Genomic DNA, 16,612 nt, shown 5'->3' with positions numbered 1-16,612 from the left:
GTTTCGAGCATGGACTATTTACAAAATTCACTAAAACTACGGAGACTTAAAAACATATTTTTCCCTAATAAATAAGTTTAAAATCGATACTAATTTAAGATTTGAGAAACTTAGTAGAAGCCTCTGGATAAGATTAAATGAATATATAAATATAAATACAAATAAATTTAAGCTTATTTTTAAATTTATATAATGAATAGATTCTAAAATAAAAATAAATTGATCTTCGTCCTTTCTAGTATAACTTACGTACAAATTTTCGCTGTTAACAAGTTAAAACTCTTTGTGAATACGTTTATTTCATTATTTTTGGAATCCCTAGTTTTTCCTAATTAATAATATTCATTACATTCTCCTTAAAATATGCATTACATTTTAAATTTAAAAACTTCATTTAAATTCTTAAAACATATTTTTACTTTTATATAAACACAGCCTAATTAATATCGGCATTGACAATAGTAAATACTTTTATATAATTTTTAATCATAAGTTATTATTTAAATGAAGTCTACTTTAATCACATCACGTTTACTAGTTGGTATGAATTATCATTTAATCAACTTCAAACAGAAATTTAAGCTCTCCAAAACATATACATAAAAGAGAAGTAATAAGTGTATTGAATGAATTGAGAAAAAAAGTATGCTACATTTAATATAACCATAATCCAAACATACTATAAATCCGATTCAAAGTTCAAACATGCATTTATTCATGTTTATTAAGCAAGTTGTTAATTGTTTAACTTAATTTAAAGTATTAAATTTGTCTATAACTGTAATGCGTTTTCTTAAATTATCTTTAAATAATTAATAAATGGAGAAAAACAAACAATAAATTTTAATTTTAAAGCAAAATCTGTAAATTTTCATGGAAAAGAGAGAATCATAGACCATTAAAATAACTAAAAAAAGAATAAGATTTTTGTTGTCGTTGAAGACAATGTTTATGTTTGAAAGAAGAATGATAAGGCAGGAGACAGAGATGAAAAGTTCTCAAATTTTCAAAGCAAAGATTACATAACAAACCCGTTCTTACTCCCTGTTTTATTTTTAATTCGTTGATTTGTTTTTTCCCGAGAAAATTCTCTCTCCTCTGTCTCTCTCCCTGGTTTGAATTCTTCTTCTACTCACAAACGCGCACTTGTGTCTTCTTTCTTATTTATTGCACTTGTCATATCGTATACACGCTCTCACCCACCAAAATTTTCATCATTAACCCTTCCTCTCTGTTTCTGTAATGGCCCTTTGATAAAAAAACATCATCATTTCAGGTATTTGTCTCTCTCTATTCAATTTTCAACATCTCTGAGTTTTTATTCTTTTTTAAAGAAGTTTGTATATTTTCGTTTCTGGGTTTTGATTTTTCGAAACATTTTCATACATGGGGTGTTTAAAGTTTCAATTTTTAACTAAATTTTCGTGTGACCCACCTTATTAATGTCATTTTTTTAAATTTTGGTAAGAGTGTTGTTTTTGTGTGTCGTAGGTAGATCTGTGGTGGGTTTGGTCTGAAACCCAAAGCATTTGTTTGATGTTTCCAAGGTTGGGATTTTGGTTATTGAGCGTGTGGAATTGATGAAACACTTTGTTGCTACCCCTTGTGATTGATTCGCGTGATCAGTTTCTGCTTGGTCAATTGGGGTGTCTTAGATTGTTTGGGGCCATGCAAAAAATGTAAATGTTCAAACTGGGTGCCTTGGATTATCATGCATGTGTGTGGCTTGTTTTGGCTTTGGGGGTTAGGTTTTGATGGCATTGTGTTCGTTGACCTTTTTCATTTGTTGTGTATTGAGTTTGATTCGATAATGATGTTTATTGGAATGATTTGTGTGGGTTTTTGTGGACAGCCATGCATCAATTAACAGTTGGGTTACTGGTTTCTTTGTATTATATTAGTTTTTAGTTATTTTCCGTTGTTCACTTTCATCACTTCATTTTATGTTAATTTTTTGTTGTATAATGTTTCTTTTTTTTAATTAGTTTTAGCTCGTGAGTGTTGGTTTCTTTAGGCCACAATTTGATGCTAATATTGGTAGTTGAGTAGTGTTGGTGATTTTAGTCTCAATTTTGTGTAATTCCATTTCACTTTTCCGTTCATGTTTTTCTTCAATGTCTAAGGCAAATGGAAAACCCAAGCTATTTTGATGGGTACTTGATAAAACATACCCACTAGATCATTGCTTTTGGAAACAATTCCTAAGCTAGAAAAGTGGACTGAACTTTGAATATTTTTGAATGATGATTGCAACTTTTAGAAGTTTGATTTCTTTTGTTTGCTGTTATAAATTATATTCATCAGTTTTATGCTTTATTCAGCCATACAAAGTTGCTAAATTATATTTCAAAATCAATATTAATGTCATCGGTAATTGTTCTACCTTAATCCTCCCAACACAGGAAAGCAACCCTAGTTTAAGAAAATTGATAGAGAATGGATGTAAGTGTTAGTTTCCTAAGTTAAAATAAGTTGGTAATATGCATATAATACTTACTAGTTATGTGACTGTGATAATGTATATTGTATAGAAAGAAATATGAATTCTATTCATCAAATTTCATGTGGTTGATCCGTGATTAATGAAATGATTTTCTTTTTTCATTCTCAAAAGGGCTTCTGGGGGGGGTTGGTCGGACAAGCATGGCATCTAGTCATCCATTCTTTGATGATATTCGAAGCAAATCTAGCGTCGATCCTCCTCAAACGGAAGAGCCAACTGAAATTGGTGAACTTGTGAATGAGCCTCTGCAGACTGCTCTTAAACCTCATGGAACTGTTACAAGCAGTGTTCGCGAGCTGTTAGAGTGCCCTGTGTGTTTAAATGCTATGTACCCTCCAATCCACCAGGTTTGTTTTTGTTGATGTTAATTGCTCTGATTTGTTTGGTTCCTAACATAGCATGTGGTTGTAATTTAGTAGTACTGGGGTCAATTGTGCATGCCCTGATTGATTTTTGAAAACTAAGTACTTTTCCCTTCTTGATTTTGTTTCATGATTTGCAATGTTTTGCCTTTTTCTATGATTAAGTGTGAATTTAGTTCTCATTTGAAGTATTTTTCCAAAAACATGTCATTGAACTAATTGTGATTCAAATGTAAATCCCCTATTCATGTCTATGGGCTGATCTATGCTGAGATGATTGGATATCTTCAGCTTTTTTTGGTTAGATATGAAGAAATTTGGATTACACATGCTATGGAAATCGATGATAAATTATGGGTTATATCTCATTTGAAATGTCAAATAACTAAGTGTGTGTTTGGATCACCGTTGAAAAAGTTAAGTGTGGATGAATGACTGAAACTTCATCCAACGGAAAAGCATCAAAGGTGTTGCTTATGCAACCACAGTTTGGACCTCTTTGATACTCAATGAAACGTCAAAAAAATTGTCAAACAAGCGTATGTGACTTTCAATGGTCTTTAACTGACTTTTGGCTTTTGGGTGTTCGGTAATCCAAACACACGCTAAATCTTATTAAGTTTCATTTCATTTGAAATAAATCCTTTGAACTTAATTTAGAGGATGTGATACTCTCATACATGGAACAAAGATGAAAACACTAGGACTTAGTGATGTTTGTCATATGTAACTTTTGGAGTTTATTTATGTTTCTTTCAACTCAAAATAATCATACTTCGACAATTTTATTGAAAATAACCTATTTTGAAATTTGCATAACAGCATTTGCTTTGTTGATCTTTGCTGCAGTGTTCAAATGGTCACACTTTATGCTCTGGTTGCAAACCTAGAGTCCATGATCGGTGTCCTACATGTAGGCATGAGCTTGGCAATATCAGATGTTTGGCACTGGAAAAGGTGGCTGCATCATTAGAACTTCCCTGTAAATATCAAGGTTTTGGGTGCATTGGCATATACCCATATTACAGCAAGCTAAAGCATGAATCTCAATGTGCCTTTAGACCTTATAATTGTCCATATGCTGGTTCTGAATGTTCAGTTATGGGTGATATACCTTATCTTGTGACCCATCTGAAAGATGATCATAAAGTGGACATGCACAATGGTTGTACTTTTAATCACCGCTATGTCAAAACAAATCCACAAGAAGTTGAAAACGCCACGTGGATGTTAACGGTAATGTTTTTCGCCAAACTCCTTTCTCTATTCTTTTGTCCAGCTATTATTGATTGATGTTTGTTGTGACTGACTCATAAAATGATGCAGTTCTTTCTATATGATGAGCTTTCTCACAGTCTCATGATCTCAATTAAACTTTAACCAATAATAATAGGGTGTTGTTACTTGCTAGCAATCCTAAAGAATCCAGTGATGAAATTGTTATTTTCAGCTGTGTTAGTATGTAAATAACCACACTCTTCATCAGCAGATATCTTGATGGGAACATAGAATTGAAGTAAACTAAACTAAACTTATTCACCATTTGTAAATTTCTTATGCTTCAACAAGAAAAGTCATTAGATTAATGTATTTCAATTCTGCAACATATCAAACTTGTGTCTCACATTTTGGATAGCACCACAACACAATACAACATAACACAACACAACATAACACAACACAACACAATTTGCCTTCATATATAGATTTGTGCAAAACTATGTGACTTAGGCATTTAGCTGATTTTGGAGGTGACTTTTGTTTGTAGGTTTTCAGTTGCTTTGGTCAGTATTTCTGTCTACACTTTGAAGCTTTTCAGCTAGGAATGGCTCCTGTGTACATAGCTTTTTTGCGGTTCATGGGGGATGACAACGAGGCGAAGAATTACACGTACAGTCTGGAGGTGGGTGGAAATGGGAGGAAGATGATTTGGCAAGGGGTGCCCAGAAGCATAAGGGATAGCCACCGCAAGGTTCGTGACAGTTTTGATGGTCTCATCATTCAGAGGAGCATGGCTCTATTCTTTTCTGGGGGTGACAAGAAGGAACTGAAACTACGAGTCACTGGGAGAATTTGGAAAGAACAGTGATCGGTGATGATCCTTTTGTATTAACTACACTAGTTTGTAGTGTATCTATTTCTTAATTCTTTTGTAGTGGTATGAATCATCTGTTCATGTATTGTGTTTTGTAATTTAGGTGGCAACATCTCTTTGCTTAGCTCTAGATCAAATACATGAGCAAGCAGGCTCATTATGATATATTTTAATATAGATGTACAATCTTAGCTTGCTCCAATCTTCTGAGCTTTTAAAGTTCTTTAGTTCATGATTTCATCAAAAGGGTATGTGACAATTATAGTCTAATTTTTTTTTTTTTTAGTTTCTGGTTGAAATCTGAACCAAAAAGTGCTTTTTGCATTTTTATCCTTTAATACAGATTTCAACAGAAGTTTTATATGAATTGCATTATTCTGTCGTGAGTTTTTTGTGAAAATAATCTTAAGGGAAGATTGGTAAGTATGTATAGCTCAATGTTTTTTCTTTACCAAAAGGAAAATTTTTTATTTAGATCTGTCACTATAATTTAATATTTCATATTCAATGCATTTCTTAATTAGATTTAAAATATTGCAAGTTGATGTAAATATGGACTTACAAAAAAAAAGAAGATAAATATTAGGAGGTATTTATAATTTTGTTTAACATTTTTTATTTTATTTTTTTAATTATAAAAACTGTTTTTAACATTTTTTCGTTGTATAAAGAACATTAAAATCAACTTATTTTTATTTTCTGTACAATTTTTTAAATCAATGTGACAGTTTTTATAATTAAAATAAAAAATGAAAATGAACCATCCATTACAGAGCACTGTCACAAGTCACCATTTGAAATGATGCTTGAAAGGAGTTAATGGCCTTGATGGTTGAAGAAAATATAAAGGATAATGTAATAAAAATTACTGACATGCAACCAATCTTATTTCATTCACAATTCTAAGACCATACATCATGATTTAATTACACATTTGCATTCTTTAAACAATACAAACAAAAATTATAATTGATGGAGTTTCAAGGTGTGGTGGTTGGTTTAGACTCCATAGGCAACAGAATTGGAAATAGAAATAAGTGTTTAAGATTTTTGTAGTAATAAAATTCGGAGTGGTAAAAGGAGACTAGATTAGAAATTAGACTAGTGGAAGGTGGCTAGAGGAAATAGTGGAAACCTCTAACTTAGGTGCTCTCAAAATAATAGAAGAGTGGAGTGATCTCAACACAAACATTTTATTAGCAATTTCAAGAGTCAACTCTACAAAGTGCTCTAGGACTCTCTTTTATAGAAGAGAAGGTCACTAATGCACATGCACATGAAATTATATTTGAAATGAGATGCAAGTTTGGAGAAGAAGTCTCTTTCTTAGCCCTTGGATGAGCATGATGGGTTGGATGCGTGACAAGGGGCATGACACTCCTTTGCAAGCTACAAGCCACTTCTTTCATGTGGCAAGGAGAGTGTCTAGGCCAATGCTCTGTATTGGGATTGGATTAGCCCAATTAAAATCTAAGGAACAAGTTTATTTAGCCTACTATTTATGAAAGCAAGAGCTAAACAATGGACCCAATTTAAAAGGCTATTCTAATGATCAATCATGCAATCTCTTCATATCTTCACATCTTCTTTGGTCCATGAAAAGAATAATTGAAATCCATGAGAAGTTTGTCTATTTTGAGGCAAACTCATTTAGATATTCTTTAGAATGTTCCTTGTTATTAGGTCTCTTGGTGGGCTTTGGGCTTGAGATGCATGTGGGCCATGGATTGGGCCTTGAGCATGATTTGGGTCAAGGTTTTGGTCCAAGCTATAAGCCTTGTTGGGATCACATCATCCCCTCCCTCTTAAAGAGGATTTGTCCTCAGATTAAGAGGGTTGTTTAAGGCTCACAACAGCAAAAGTTGGGTTCCACCAAGATCAAAAATATATCTCTAATAATCATCAAACATTATTTTAGTATAATCATAGAGACCATGCAGTCGATATTGACACAAAATGCGTGAAGACGGGCTTTTAAGTTTGGAAAAATGTGATATGCGGCCCACTTTACATAAATTTTGATTTTCATTTTGACCTAATTGAAACCTAAAAGGTAACTCTAAGTCAAAGGTTGGTTTTGGAAAATCTTTGGAGGATTTTGAAATAATGGGTGAAGGTGGAAAACATTTTTAGGAAGAACTAAGACAAAAGAATTAATGGAAGATGAGGTAGAGTGTAAAGATGAAATCATTCCCTTTGAAAGCTTAATCTTGAGGTCTTTGTATCTCTATTACCCTAAATAAGAGTTCCTTTGCTTCTTTCCTCTTAATCTCTTCCTCTTTTCTTTTTAACTATTCCCTTTTTCTTTTTAATTCTTCCTCTTGTCTTACTCTCTCTTTTTCTTCATACTCTTTTCTCTCTTTTTCCTCCTTCTCTATGCTTAACTTCTCCTCAATCTTTCGTTCCTCTTCTTCTCTCAATTCTTTCTCAATTTTTTCTCTTTTCTCTTGCACTCATGTCTCTTTTTCCACGTGCTCTCTTTGCTTTTTAATTGCTCTTTGCTTTTCAATTTCTCTTTGCTTTTCAAATGCCTTTTGCATTTCAAATGCTCTGTGCTTTTCAAATGCCTTTTGCATTTCAAATTATCAAAGTTTTTCAAACTTTTCTTTTTTCTCTTTTCTTACTCAAGAGCAAGTCAAGTTTATCTTTAAAATCTCTTTTTTGACGAGAAAACTTTGCAAGATTTTGGATGAATGCATCACCTGTCAATGAAGTTTTTTATCCTAAACTGCTACTCTCGAGTTATCCTAAATAAAGAGGGAATAAACTATTTCCACATGCATGCTTTCAATTCATAAAATGTATTAATGTCAAATTTTCTTCCCTTCTCCACTCTAGATTTCCTTTGATGCTACTACTCACATGCACGTCCTACAAATCTAGAAATAACATGCCTAAAAATGTCAGATTGACTATATTTACGAAACAAAGGTTGCACCAACTTCTCTGTATCCCACATCCAATCTCTGAATGATATTGGTCCTATATCCTCTCCAAAGAATGGAATGTCACTATGAATGGTATGATGCAACTCATTACTACTATGCCTATGCAACCTAGGACTATATGTAGAATATGTACTCATGGTGATTGAATGAACTTATGCACTTGGATAGAAGGGTGAAAGAAGAGGACTAGCACAAGTGTACTTCCAGGTAAGTGAGGTGAGTCTCATGGACTTCTTAAGTACCAAGGCTAATCCTTGCCAAGGTTACACTTGCAAAAGTACTCAAAGTTCACACAAATGTTCAAGTAATAAGTAGATAGAATCACTTGAGACAAAGTACACAGACAAACAAACAAAGAAAACAAAGAAAATTTAACACTAAAAACGAATCCCTAATTGGCAAAATTTTAGAGACTTTGGTCTCACAAATCAAGCCATATGCAACGTGAAAACATGAATCTAAACTATGCGGCCTAAGGCAAGGTGAGAACACACTTAGAACTTTCAACACTCTTACCACTAAAAACGTTTCACTATAGGTGAGAAAGGTTCTACTTAGGAGATGAGATTGGAGACCTTGTGGTTCTCCAAAACATCTAAGTAGGCCACAATTACAATGAAAAAAAAACAACTAAAATTTGGAACACAAAGTAGGTGCTAAAATGAAGTATCCCGCAAGCACAATGGATACCAAAAGAATGGCCAAAAACAAGTTTAGAAACTCACAATTTTTTAGGCCATTTTACCAAAAAAATTTGCACACAAAGATACTTCAATTTGCACCAAATGAGTGACCAAAAGATGAAAAGAAAATAAAGAACAAAACTACAATGGAAACAAAGCAAAATAAAGGCTGAATGGTGCTGCCAAAACACTAATGTCCGAGAGCTTGATGGAAGGTTTAAGGCCTTAGTTGATGGCCAAAACTTATAGCACCAATTGTGGCAACTTGGAGGAACCACACACAATTATTTGGACATTCAAAGGTCACCAAAACAGCAACCAACAACTGCAAAACAGTGAAGAAAACAGCAAGAAAACTATGCAAAAATAAAATGGTTAGTACACACACTCTCAAAGGTTGTAGGATCAAAACTCTCAAAGGTGAGGAAGAGGAAGAAATTATAATGAAAGCACAAAGCTAAAAGTTTACTTCACATCCACCACCTAAGATGCTACCACTAGAATAGCAACCAAGCTAAAATTCATACCAAACACCAAATCAAATCTCAAACCCGAGAATCAATGCACTTGAAAAAAAGCAAAGAATAAAGCAAGAAAAGCTAATTAGAAGTGCTAAACCAAAATGAATGAACATGTAACATGACTTAAAGAGTACTCAAGGAATAACAAGCAAGAAATTAAAGTAAGAATTAAAGGCTAGCACAAACAAAAGGAACCTAGAATAGCACTAGAATTGAAGAGAAAATTTGAAAAAGAAGTGCTCAAACATGAAGCTTATAGTACTCATTGCAACAATGCCAAATGAAAGGAAAAATCCACTTGAAATTAAGGCAACTCAAGGCAATATAGAGCACACACCTAAGCCAAGAATTATATCAACAAAAAGCACTTAAAACACAACAAAATGCACACAAAACAACACTGAAAATGAATTTTCTAGAAACTGGCAGTCCAGAAAACGCTGATTGATGTTTCAACTTCACAGATTTTTCATATTTTTTGTACTCAACATTTTTTAGTGATTCTTTTTTTGTTATTTTATTCTATCTCTTATCTTTAAGAGGCAAAAATCAGAAAAAAAAAATTGGTTGAACCATGTGTTCAAGATAAATCACAAACAGTAGGTGTGCGTGTAGTGAAAACTGAAAACAGAGACTGTAGTAGAGTTGCTCACGAAAATTTAGAAGATGTTCTATGAACTTCAAGTAGAATGAACTTGATTATGATCTAGAATTAAGCATGAATCATAGAAGAACATCTAGAACACACAAAAGCAAGAATCCAATCGGTTAAATGGATCAAAAACAGTGAGAACATGCCTTACACATGCACAAGCATCACTTTGATGTTTATTGCTCTTTTGTGTGATGTAGGACTTGGTTCTCATCAAGAAAATGCAGAAAATAACAAATGAAATGAAACCGGAGATGAAACAAAACACTTAAACATGACTTAAGACAAAACACAAGATGATAAACAGAAAATAAATGGAAACCACCGAATGAAAATGAAGAACACACACTAGGAAGCAAAGAAAACGCTGCTGGAAAAATAAATGGAACTTAAAAACAAATGTGAACAAAAAATCATGGAGATCTACCATTTGAATCCATAGAATTCATGTAGACTCATAGATGTTCGGTTGATTTGAAGAAACTTGAAGAAAAGTCAAAGAAAATGGAAGAACAACACAAAAAGTGAAAGAACACAATGAAAATTGGATGAACAACACGAAAATTTGCAAGAACCACAAGATAAGACCGAGAACCTTACTCAAACTTGAGACTCCAAGAATGAGTGGCTCTTGATACCAATTTGATGGAGCTTCAAGGTGTGGTGGCTGGTTGAGACTCCATAGGCAGCGAAATTGGGAATAGAAACAAGTGTTTAAGGCTCTTGTAGTAATGAAATTTGGAGTGGTGAAAGGAGACTAGACTAGAAACTAAACTAGTGGAAGGTGGCTAGAGGAAATGTTGAAACCTCTAGCTTAGGTGCTCTCAAAATAATAGAAGAGTGAAGTGATCTCAACACAAACATTTTATTAGCAATTTCAATAGTCAACTCTACAAAGTGCTTTGTACTCTCTTTTATAGAAGAGAAGGTCACTAATGCACATGCACATGAAATTATATTTGAAATGAGATGCAAGTTTGGAGAAGAAGTCTCTTTCTTAGCCCTTGGATGAGCATGATGGGTTGGATGCGTGACAAGGGGCATGACACTCCTTTGCAAGCTACAAGCCACTCCTTTCATGTGGCAAGGAGAGTGTCTAGGCCAATGCTCTCTATTGGGCTTGGATTAGCCCAATTAAAATCTAAGGAACAAATTTATTTAGCCTATAATTTATGAAAGCAAGATCTAAACAATAGACCAAATTTAAAAGGCTATTCTAATGCTCAATCATGCAATCTCTTCATATCTTCACATCTTCTTTGGTCCATGAAAAGAATAATTGAAATCCATGAGAAGTTTGTCCATTTTGAGACAAACCCATTTGGATCTTCTTTAGAATGCTACTTGTTATTAGACCTCTTAGTGGACTTTAGGCTTGAGATGCATGTAGACCATAATTGGACCTTGAGCATGATTTGGACCAAGACTTTGGCCCAAACTTTAAGCCTTGTTGAAATCACATCAATAATTATTTAAATTCAAACTTTTTATTTTAATTTTAAAATTATAAACACATAATATAAAATTAAGAAAAGAAAACAAAAATTGGTAGAGCTGCAGTCGTGACCCAACAAGTTAAGCAGGAGAGATCAGAACAAACTAATCTCACCCCACTGAATCCTCTTTACCACCCTTACGGAATATTATATGAAGTAACATATTACCTATCTAGATTTTATTTTATTTTTGATTAAACTCTTCAGAAATTTAACAAAAAAAGATCCCTTCTAATATTGCAGCTGAAAAATGTCATCAATGTTATATTGTACCCAAAACCATCTTCCTCTGGGTAAGATTAGATGTCCCATGGAAACATAATTTTGATTCATCCTTTTCTTATTCTGTAGGGTTGCTGACATTAAGAACACTTGGCCAAATATGCTTTCCACCCTTCAAGCCTGTATTCACGAGCTGCCTCAGCAGGATTTGCTGCTTTGATTATGCCACGTCCCACAATGATTATGTCACTGCCCCTATCATGAACCACCTAAAAAGGAAAGTGAAAAAAGAAAACTAGGATCAATTTTTTCATAACCTAAAATTGGTGTAAAAGTTATTGCATATTAAGTTTCCTACAATCTGATTTTCAATTTTTTTCAATTTCACTTGTAGAAATTCAAACAAGTGAACTTCTCTTTTTAATGCTCTATGCAGAAAGCAAGGGCTCTTCCTTTTTCCTCCAATTTTTTTGTTTTCAATCCAAGAAAGAACAACAAATAATGTGGAAAAACACTTGTGCAAATCATTGTCTAAAGCAGCAACTTACAGAATATGGAGTGTTGTATTGCTGGCCTAAAGCATCACCACCAGTTACCATTTGAACTCCAGGAGTTGCCTGAATGAAAGAGGGATTTATAGGTGCTCCTGGCCATGATGCAGGATTGACTGAGATGAAGCCAATTACAAAATCAGAATGATCCTCAGCAATTTTTACTGCAGCTGCTGTATAATCTCCCTTGGCAAGGTTACCTGCTGAACTCATTTCAGCAAGCAGTAACAGACCCCTGCCACGAGGTAAACCCTGAGCATGGTTCAAGAAACTATGAGTTGAGGTGTTGCTATGATGGTGTAAAATAATTAAAATTACTACTGCTGCAGACCTTCAATTTTAATCCATCAACAATTCCAGGACCTGAGATTATGTGAGCATTCACTATATGAGCCCAGTCCAATATTTGAAAGATCCCTCTGAGACAGTGGAATAGAAACAAGTCATGTTGAATGCAGAAATGGATGAGAGGAATCCCAAAAAGGATTCATGACAATTGAGCAGTCTTACCCTGCATATTGCATGGTCACTGTGTTACCAATATCAGCAAATTTACGATCCTCAAAGATCAAGAAGTTATGTTTTTCTGCAATCTTCAATAGAATAAACCATATATTAGGCTCAAGTAGACCAGAAATTTAAAATATTGCTCGAAACATATCACACACAGTGCTCAAAATACATAAGGCCTTTATCATCTTAGGTTAAAGGCAGGAATCACCATCCTGTTTGAATAAATCCAAGCAAATAGTCTAGGCATGATTATGTCAATAATATCAGGAACCAAAAGGTTTCTTGAGCTAGCCGGGAAAGAAAAACATATGAACAAAAAAACGCTTCTTTTAGCACTATACCGAGAGAAGCTTTGAGCCAAATTCAGGAGTAAAATCTGGAAAAATATCCACATGAGTCTTCAGCAGGCAAATCTCAGGTCCAACCTGAGAAAGAAAACCAACCAAATAGTCAGAAGAAAATATATGATCATAGTCAATCTTCTTCTAATTAGAATCCAGTTGATGTTATAATGTCAGAAAACACAGAATTCTTCAAAGTACAAAAGCGAGAAAGAATTGTGCAAGCTGATGATCCGAGTGAGCAAAATAGTAGTGTCCAAGAAAATGACATCAGGACTACCTTCTCAGCAAGTTCAAGCAATTCAGCCGCAGTTCCAACATCAGCAGCCAGACACAAATTGCTCGTCTTCGCAGCCATTATCTCAAACAACCTCTTTCCCATTGGATTCTTTGAGAGCCTAGCCCTCTCCTCAAATGGCAAAGCCTTGACCTTTGTTGCAGGCTTCTCCACCTTTGCCACAGCCGCAACCTTCCGATTCTCCTCTAAGAACTTTGTAACAACCCCGACCATCTCCTCATCAAGTTTCCCATGATTGCTCAAAATTTTCACCATATCAGTCAATTTAATAATTGCATGCAGCTTGATGCCATTCTCCTCCAAATTTTCTCTCCCTCCTTGCTCTCTATCAATCAAAACAACAGCATCACTGATCTTCAACCCAGAAGCTCGTAGTGGTGCCGCTGTTTCCAAAACCGATGTGCCGCTTGTAACCAAATCCTCAATGATCAAACAACTTTGGCCAGCCTTGAAATCACCTTCAATAGCTTTAGCAGTGCCGTAATCTTTGATTTCCTTGCGGCGCATGACCATGGGAATGTTTTGGGCAAGGGAGACACATGTAGCAATTGGTAAGGCAGTGTAAGGGACACCACATACAAGATCATAGGAAGTGGAAGAGACTGAGGAAATAAGGGTTTGAGAGATTTGCTGGAGGAGAGAAGGGTAAGATATGATGAGGCGTAGGTCTATGTAGATTGGTGAGAAGATGCCAGATTTGAGCTTGAAGTTGCCAAATTTGACAGCTGAAATCTCATGGAGTTGAAGAACTAGAGACTCTACCAATGATGATGCTGACATTTCCACCCTTTTCTCAGTGTGTCTCAGAAAGAGGATTTATGATCTTAGAGATAACCTGTCTCACCCAGTATGCATAAGAAAACTGCTAAATTAAAGAGTTCGAACAATTGGTGTGCAGAGGTAAAAATTGAATACATATTTTTGTTCTGCAATTATAAACATCATAATGGAATTCAAAACATAGACTCATAGTTACAACATTCTCACCTTAGCTCACAGATCAGATCATAGATTGGCCAATTCGTACAAGTTACAACACAATCACTATCACTATCATAATACAGAGTAATGGGCAATGGCTAGAAGAAAATGAAAATTGGGTTCAGTAGAAGGTCACACAGACACAGATCAATCCGACAACCTCAACACAAATTCTTTCAAATTCTTAAAAAAGGGAGCCAAACCACATTCGACCAAAATACTTACAAGACTTCACAAAAACATGCTTTTGGGCCAAAACTTGTTACATCTTAGAAACTAAAAAGATGCAATCTACCTTCCAAACATGTTAACAGTTATGAAACCTGCGAGGAATCGATGACTGAACAGACCGAGAATGTCTTTCCTTTTCTTAAAAGAAAAAACATCAAACATCATCAGTGCTTAATCAGAAGGGGGGGGGGGGGGGGGGGCGCGGGGAAACACAAAAGCACAGTTTTAAACTAAAACTCAGGCAAAAAATGTAACAACCCAGATAAAGCTGCAACAATTTCAATAACATGTTAAACACACAGAATAGTTAAATGAACAAAAAAAAAATGTGCTGAAATAATACATGACATGCAAAGTTCCTTTTCACAATCTTCACTTTACTCCTTCATTGAACTAAAAAAACACACACCTGAGAGAAAGAGAGAGCTGTTATGGATGGAGATAGATAGACGGCGCTGCTCAAGTGGCTGCGTGCAATCTATGCAGTGCTCTTTATTCGTTAGGAAATGCCATGTCTGGTACTGCGTTTTTATATATTTATTATATATCATCTAACCCTACTATTTTCATTTATTGCCACTTGGTCCTCTACTAACAATAATTAACAACTCCGTCCGTTAAAATTTGTAAAAAGGGACACAAACATTCTAGTTTCATGGAAGAGAAATAAAATGGAAAAGAAAAAATATATATAAAGGTATTTGATTACAGAAAAACACAAGAAAGGAAAGAAATTTAATCTTATGAGACCCATATCTATTTTTTTTACTCAATTTATTTTTCTCAAATCAAACACTCCTTTTTATTTTTCATTTTTCAACTATTTTCGTTTTTAGTTTATTTATTTCATTTTTCTTTTACTACCAGAAAGACCGAACATGAAGTACCAGGTTGCAGAGGCTCGGCACAAGATCTATACGATATTAAAAACATGCAAAGTTGCCGTCGAACGGCACATGCAAAATGGGTCAACAAAACATCTCAATTTTTTTAGGATGTTCTAAACTGAATCATTTTCAATAGTGACCCAGACAAAAAACATTTTCAATAGGGAACCACTGTACCATAAACCAAACAAAATCAAGAGGTGAAAAAATCGAAACATCAGAAGAAACAGTTACGCCGGAAATAAGCATTATCTGGTCGGTTCGGTTTTGTTTTTTATGCTGAACCGAACCGTGAAAATGAGAACAGAGGAAAAAACCGTGGAAGTGGAAATGAGAAGGAAAAGGAGGCGAAAAAGACATACCAAGTAGAAACGCAGATGGAAGGCAAGGATGACAAGGGTTACGGGGAAAACGAGAATGAGTGTGCAGTGATGAAACTTTCTCCATATAACACATTGCCCAAAGATATTTAAATATAAAATAAAACTAAATGTTATGATAAAATTTTATTTACCAATTACTATTAATAAAACCGATTATCTTTTTAATTTTTTTTATAAGATTTTTTTTTTCATTTTACTTTTATTGATATATTAATTTTATTATTTTACTATTTGGATTTTTTAACTTAATTAACTTCTATAATAACAATTATAATAATTTAAAAACTAATTATTTTATAAATATTTTATGAATATATTTTTATAATTTTAATAACATTTTTCATTTTAATTATTATGATAAGATACATTTTTCTTCTGATTAAGAAAATTGGATATAGATATACATAACTTACGTGTTTTACTAAATTTGAATAAAAATTATTATTCTTATTAGATTTTCTAAAAGCTGAATATTAATTATCCATTTAAAATATTAAAATTTATTTATTTTGTTAGAAAAACATATGTGAAAATTTTTATTAATTTTATTATTATGAATAAAAGTAAATTTTGTAATTATTCTCTATAAAAGAAAACATGAAATAATTTCTTATTAATAATTGTAGGATAGATACAGCTGTAATACAAATTAGATGAAATAGGCAAATCAATAAGTAATAAATTTGAGGGTCATATTAGGTAATATTTCTTTTTTTTTAAGATCGAATTGTTTAGTAAGTTAATTAATTTATGGATTATTCTGTGTAAATTTGAACAAGACATATGCTTTTATATTGATTAGTGTAAAAACATAAAATAACGACGGGATAGGCTATGTTCTCCTAAAAAAAATGTTTATTTTGATGTTGTAACAATTTTAAAATTATTGACAAAATTTAGACCATAGTAAATATAGATTTCAATTCCTTAAAAGAATTTTAGCAA

At 33.6% G+C, this 16,612-nt stretch overlaps 2 protein-coding genes across 6 annotated transcripts; one reads left to right on the top strand and one right to left on the bottom strand.

The window, feature by feature from the left end:
• The first annotated feature begins 961 nt into the window (after positions 1-961).
• LOC114180619 (E3 ubiquitin-protein ligase DIS1-like) lies at positions 962-5,162 on the top strand. Of its 3 annotated transcripts, none has more exons than XM_028066947.1 (4): positions 962-1,276; positions 2,615-2,850; positions 3,715-4,101; positions 4,634-5,162. In XM_028066947.1, the coding sequence occupies exons 2-4, from the start codon at positions 2,644-2,646 to the stop codon at positions 4,952-4,954; spliced, it is 915 nt and encodes a 304-aa protein (XP_027922748.1). In that variant the 5' UTR covers positions 962-1,276; positions 2,615-2,643; the 3' UTR covers positions 4,955-5,162. The 3 variants fall into 3 exon arrangements, with proteins under 3 accessions (XP_027922748.1, XP_027922836.1, XP_027922788.1); XM_028067035.1 differs by lacking the exon at positions 962-1,276 and adding an exon at positions 1,374-1,547; XM_028066987.1 differs by lacking the exon at positions 962-1,276 and adding an exon at positions 1,375-1,679.
• Positions 5,163-11,424: 6,262 nt separating this feature from the next.
• Positions 11,425-15,729, bottom strand: LOC114192832 (uridine 5'-monophosphate synthase-like). Of its 3 annotated transcripts, none has more exons than XM_028082655.1 (7): positions 15,647-15,729; positions 13,168-14,020; positions 12,888-12,971; positions 12,544-12,626; positions 12,365-12,452; positions 12,031-12,285; positions 11,425-11,751 (listed from the first exon to the last, which is right to left on the bottom strand). In XM_028082655.1, exons 2-7 carry the CDS (start codon positions 13,963-13,965, stop codon positions 11,623-11,625), a joined length of 1,437 nt encoding a protein of 478 aa, XP_027938456.1. In that variant the 5' UTR covers positions 13,966-14,020; positions 15,647-15,729; the 3' UTR covers positions 11,425-11,622. The 3 variants fall into 3 exon arrangements, with proteins under 3 accessions (XP_027938456.1, XP_027938455.1, XP_027938457.1); XM_028082654.1 differs by lacking the exon at positions 15,647-15,729 and adding an exon at positions 14,807-14,942; XM_028082656.1 differs by lacking the exon at positions 15,647-15,729 and adding an exon at positions 14,462-14,513.
• Positions 15,730-16,612: the final 883 nt, after the last annotated feature.

This window comes from Vigna unguiculata, chromosome 1 (genome assembly GCF_004118075.2).
Source record: "Vigna unguiculata cultivar IT97K-499-35 chromosome 1, ASM411807v1, whole genome shotgun sequence".
Classification (NCBI taxonomy): domain Eukaryota; kingdom Viridiplantae; phylum Streptophyta; class Magnoliopsida; order Fabales; family Fabaceae; genus Vigna; species Vigna unguiculata.
Note: the sequence above shows the minus strand (reverse complement) of the source record. Positions and strands in the feature narration are given on the sequence as shown.

What these genes read in the sequence shown, in the direction of transcription:
- LOC114180619 (XM_028066947.1), top strand. Translation starts at nt 2,644, where the DNA reads ATGGCATCTAGTCATCCATTCTTTGATGATATTCGAAGCAAATCTAGC. An exon ending in TGTACCCTCCAATCCACCAG is followed by an intron (nt 2,851 to 3,714) that starts GTTTGTTTTTGT and finishes TCTTTGCTGCAG; the next exon opens with TGTTCAAATGGTCACACTTT. An exon ending in ACGCCACGTGGATGTTAACG is followed by an intron (nt 4,102 to 4,633) that starts GTAATGTTTTTC and finishes TTTTGTTTGTAG; the next exon opens with GTTTTCAGTTGCTTTGGTCA.
- LOC114192832 (XM_028082655.1), bottom strand. Translation starts at nt 13,965, where the DNA reads ATGTCAGCATCATCATTGGTAGAGTCTCTAGTTCTTCAACTCCATGAG. An exon ending in TGCTTGAACTTGCTGAGAAG is followed by an intron (nt 12,972 to 13,167) that starts GTAGTCCTGATG and finishes TTTCTTTCTCAG; the next exon opens with GTTGGACCTGAGATTTGCCT. An exon ending in AATACAACACTCCATATTCT is followed by an intron (nt 11,752 to 12,030) that starts GTAAGTTGCTGC and finishes TTTCCTTTTTAG; the next exon opens with GTGGTTCATGATAGGGGCAG.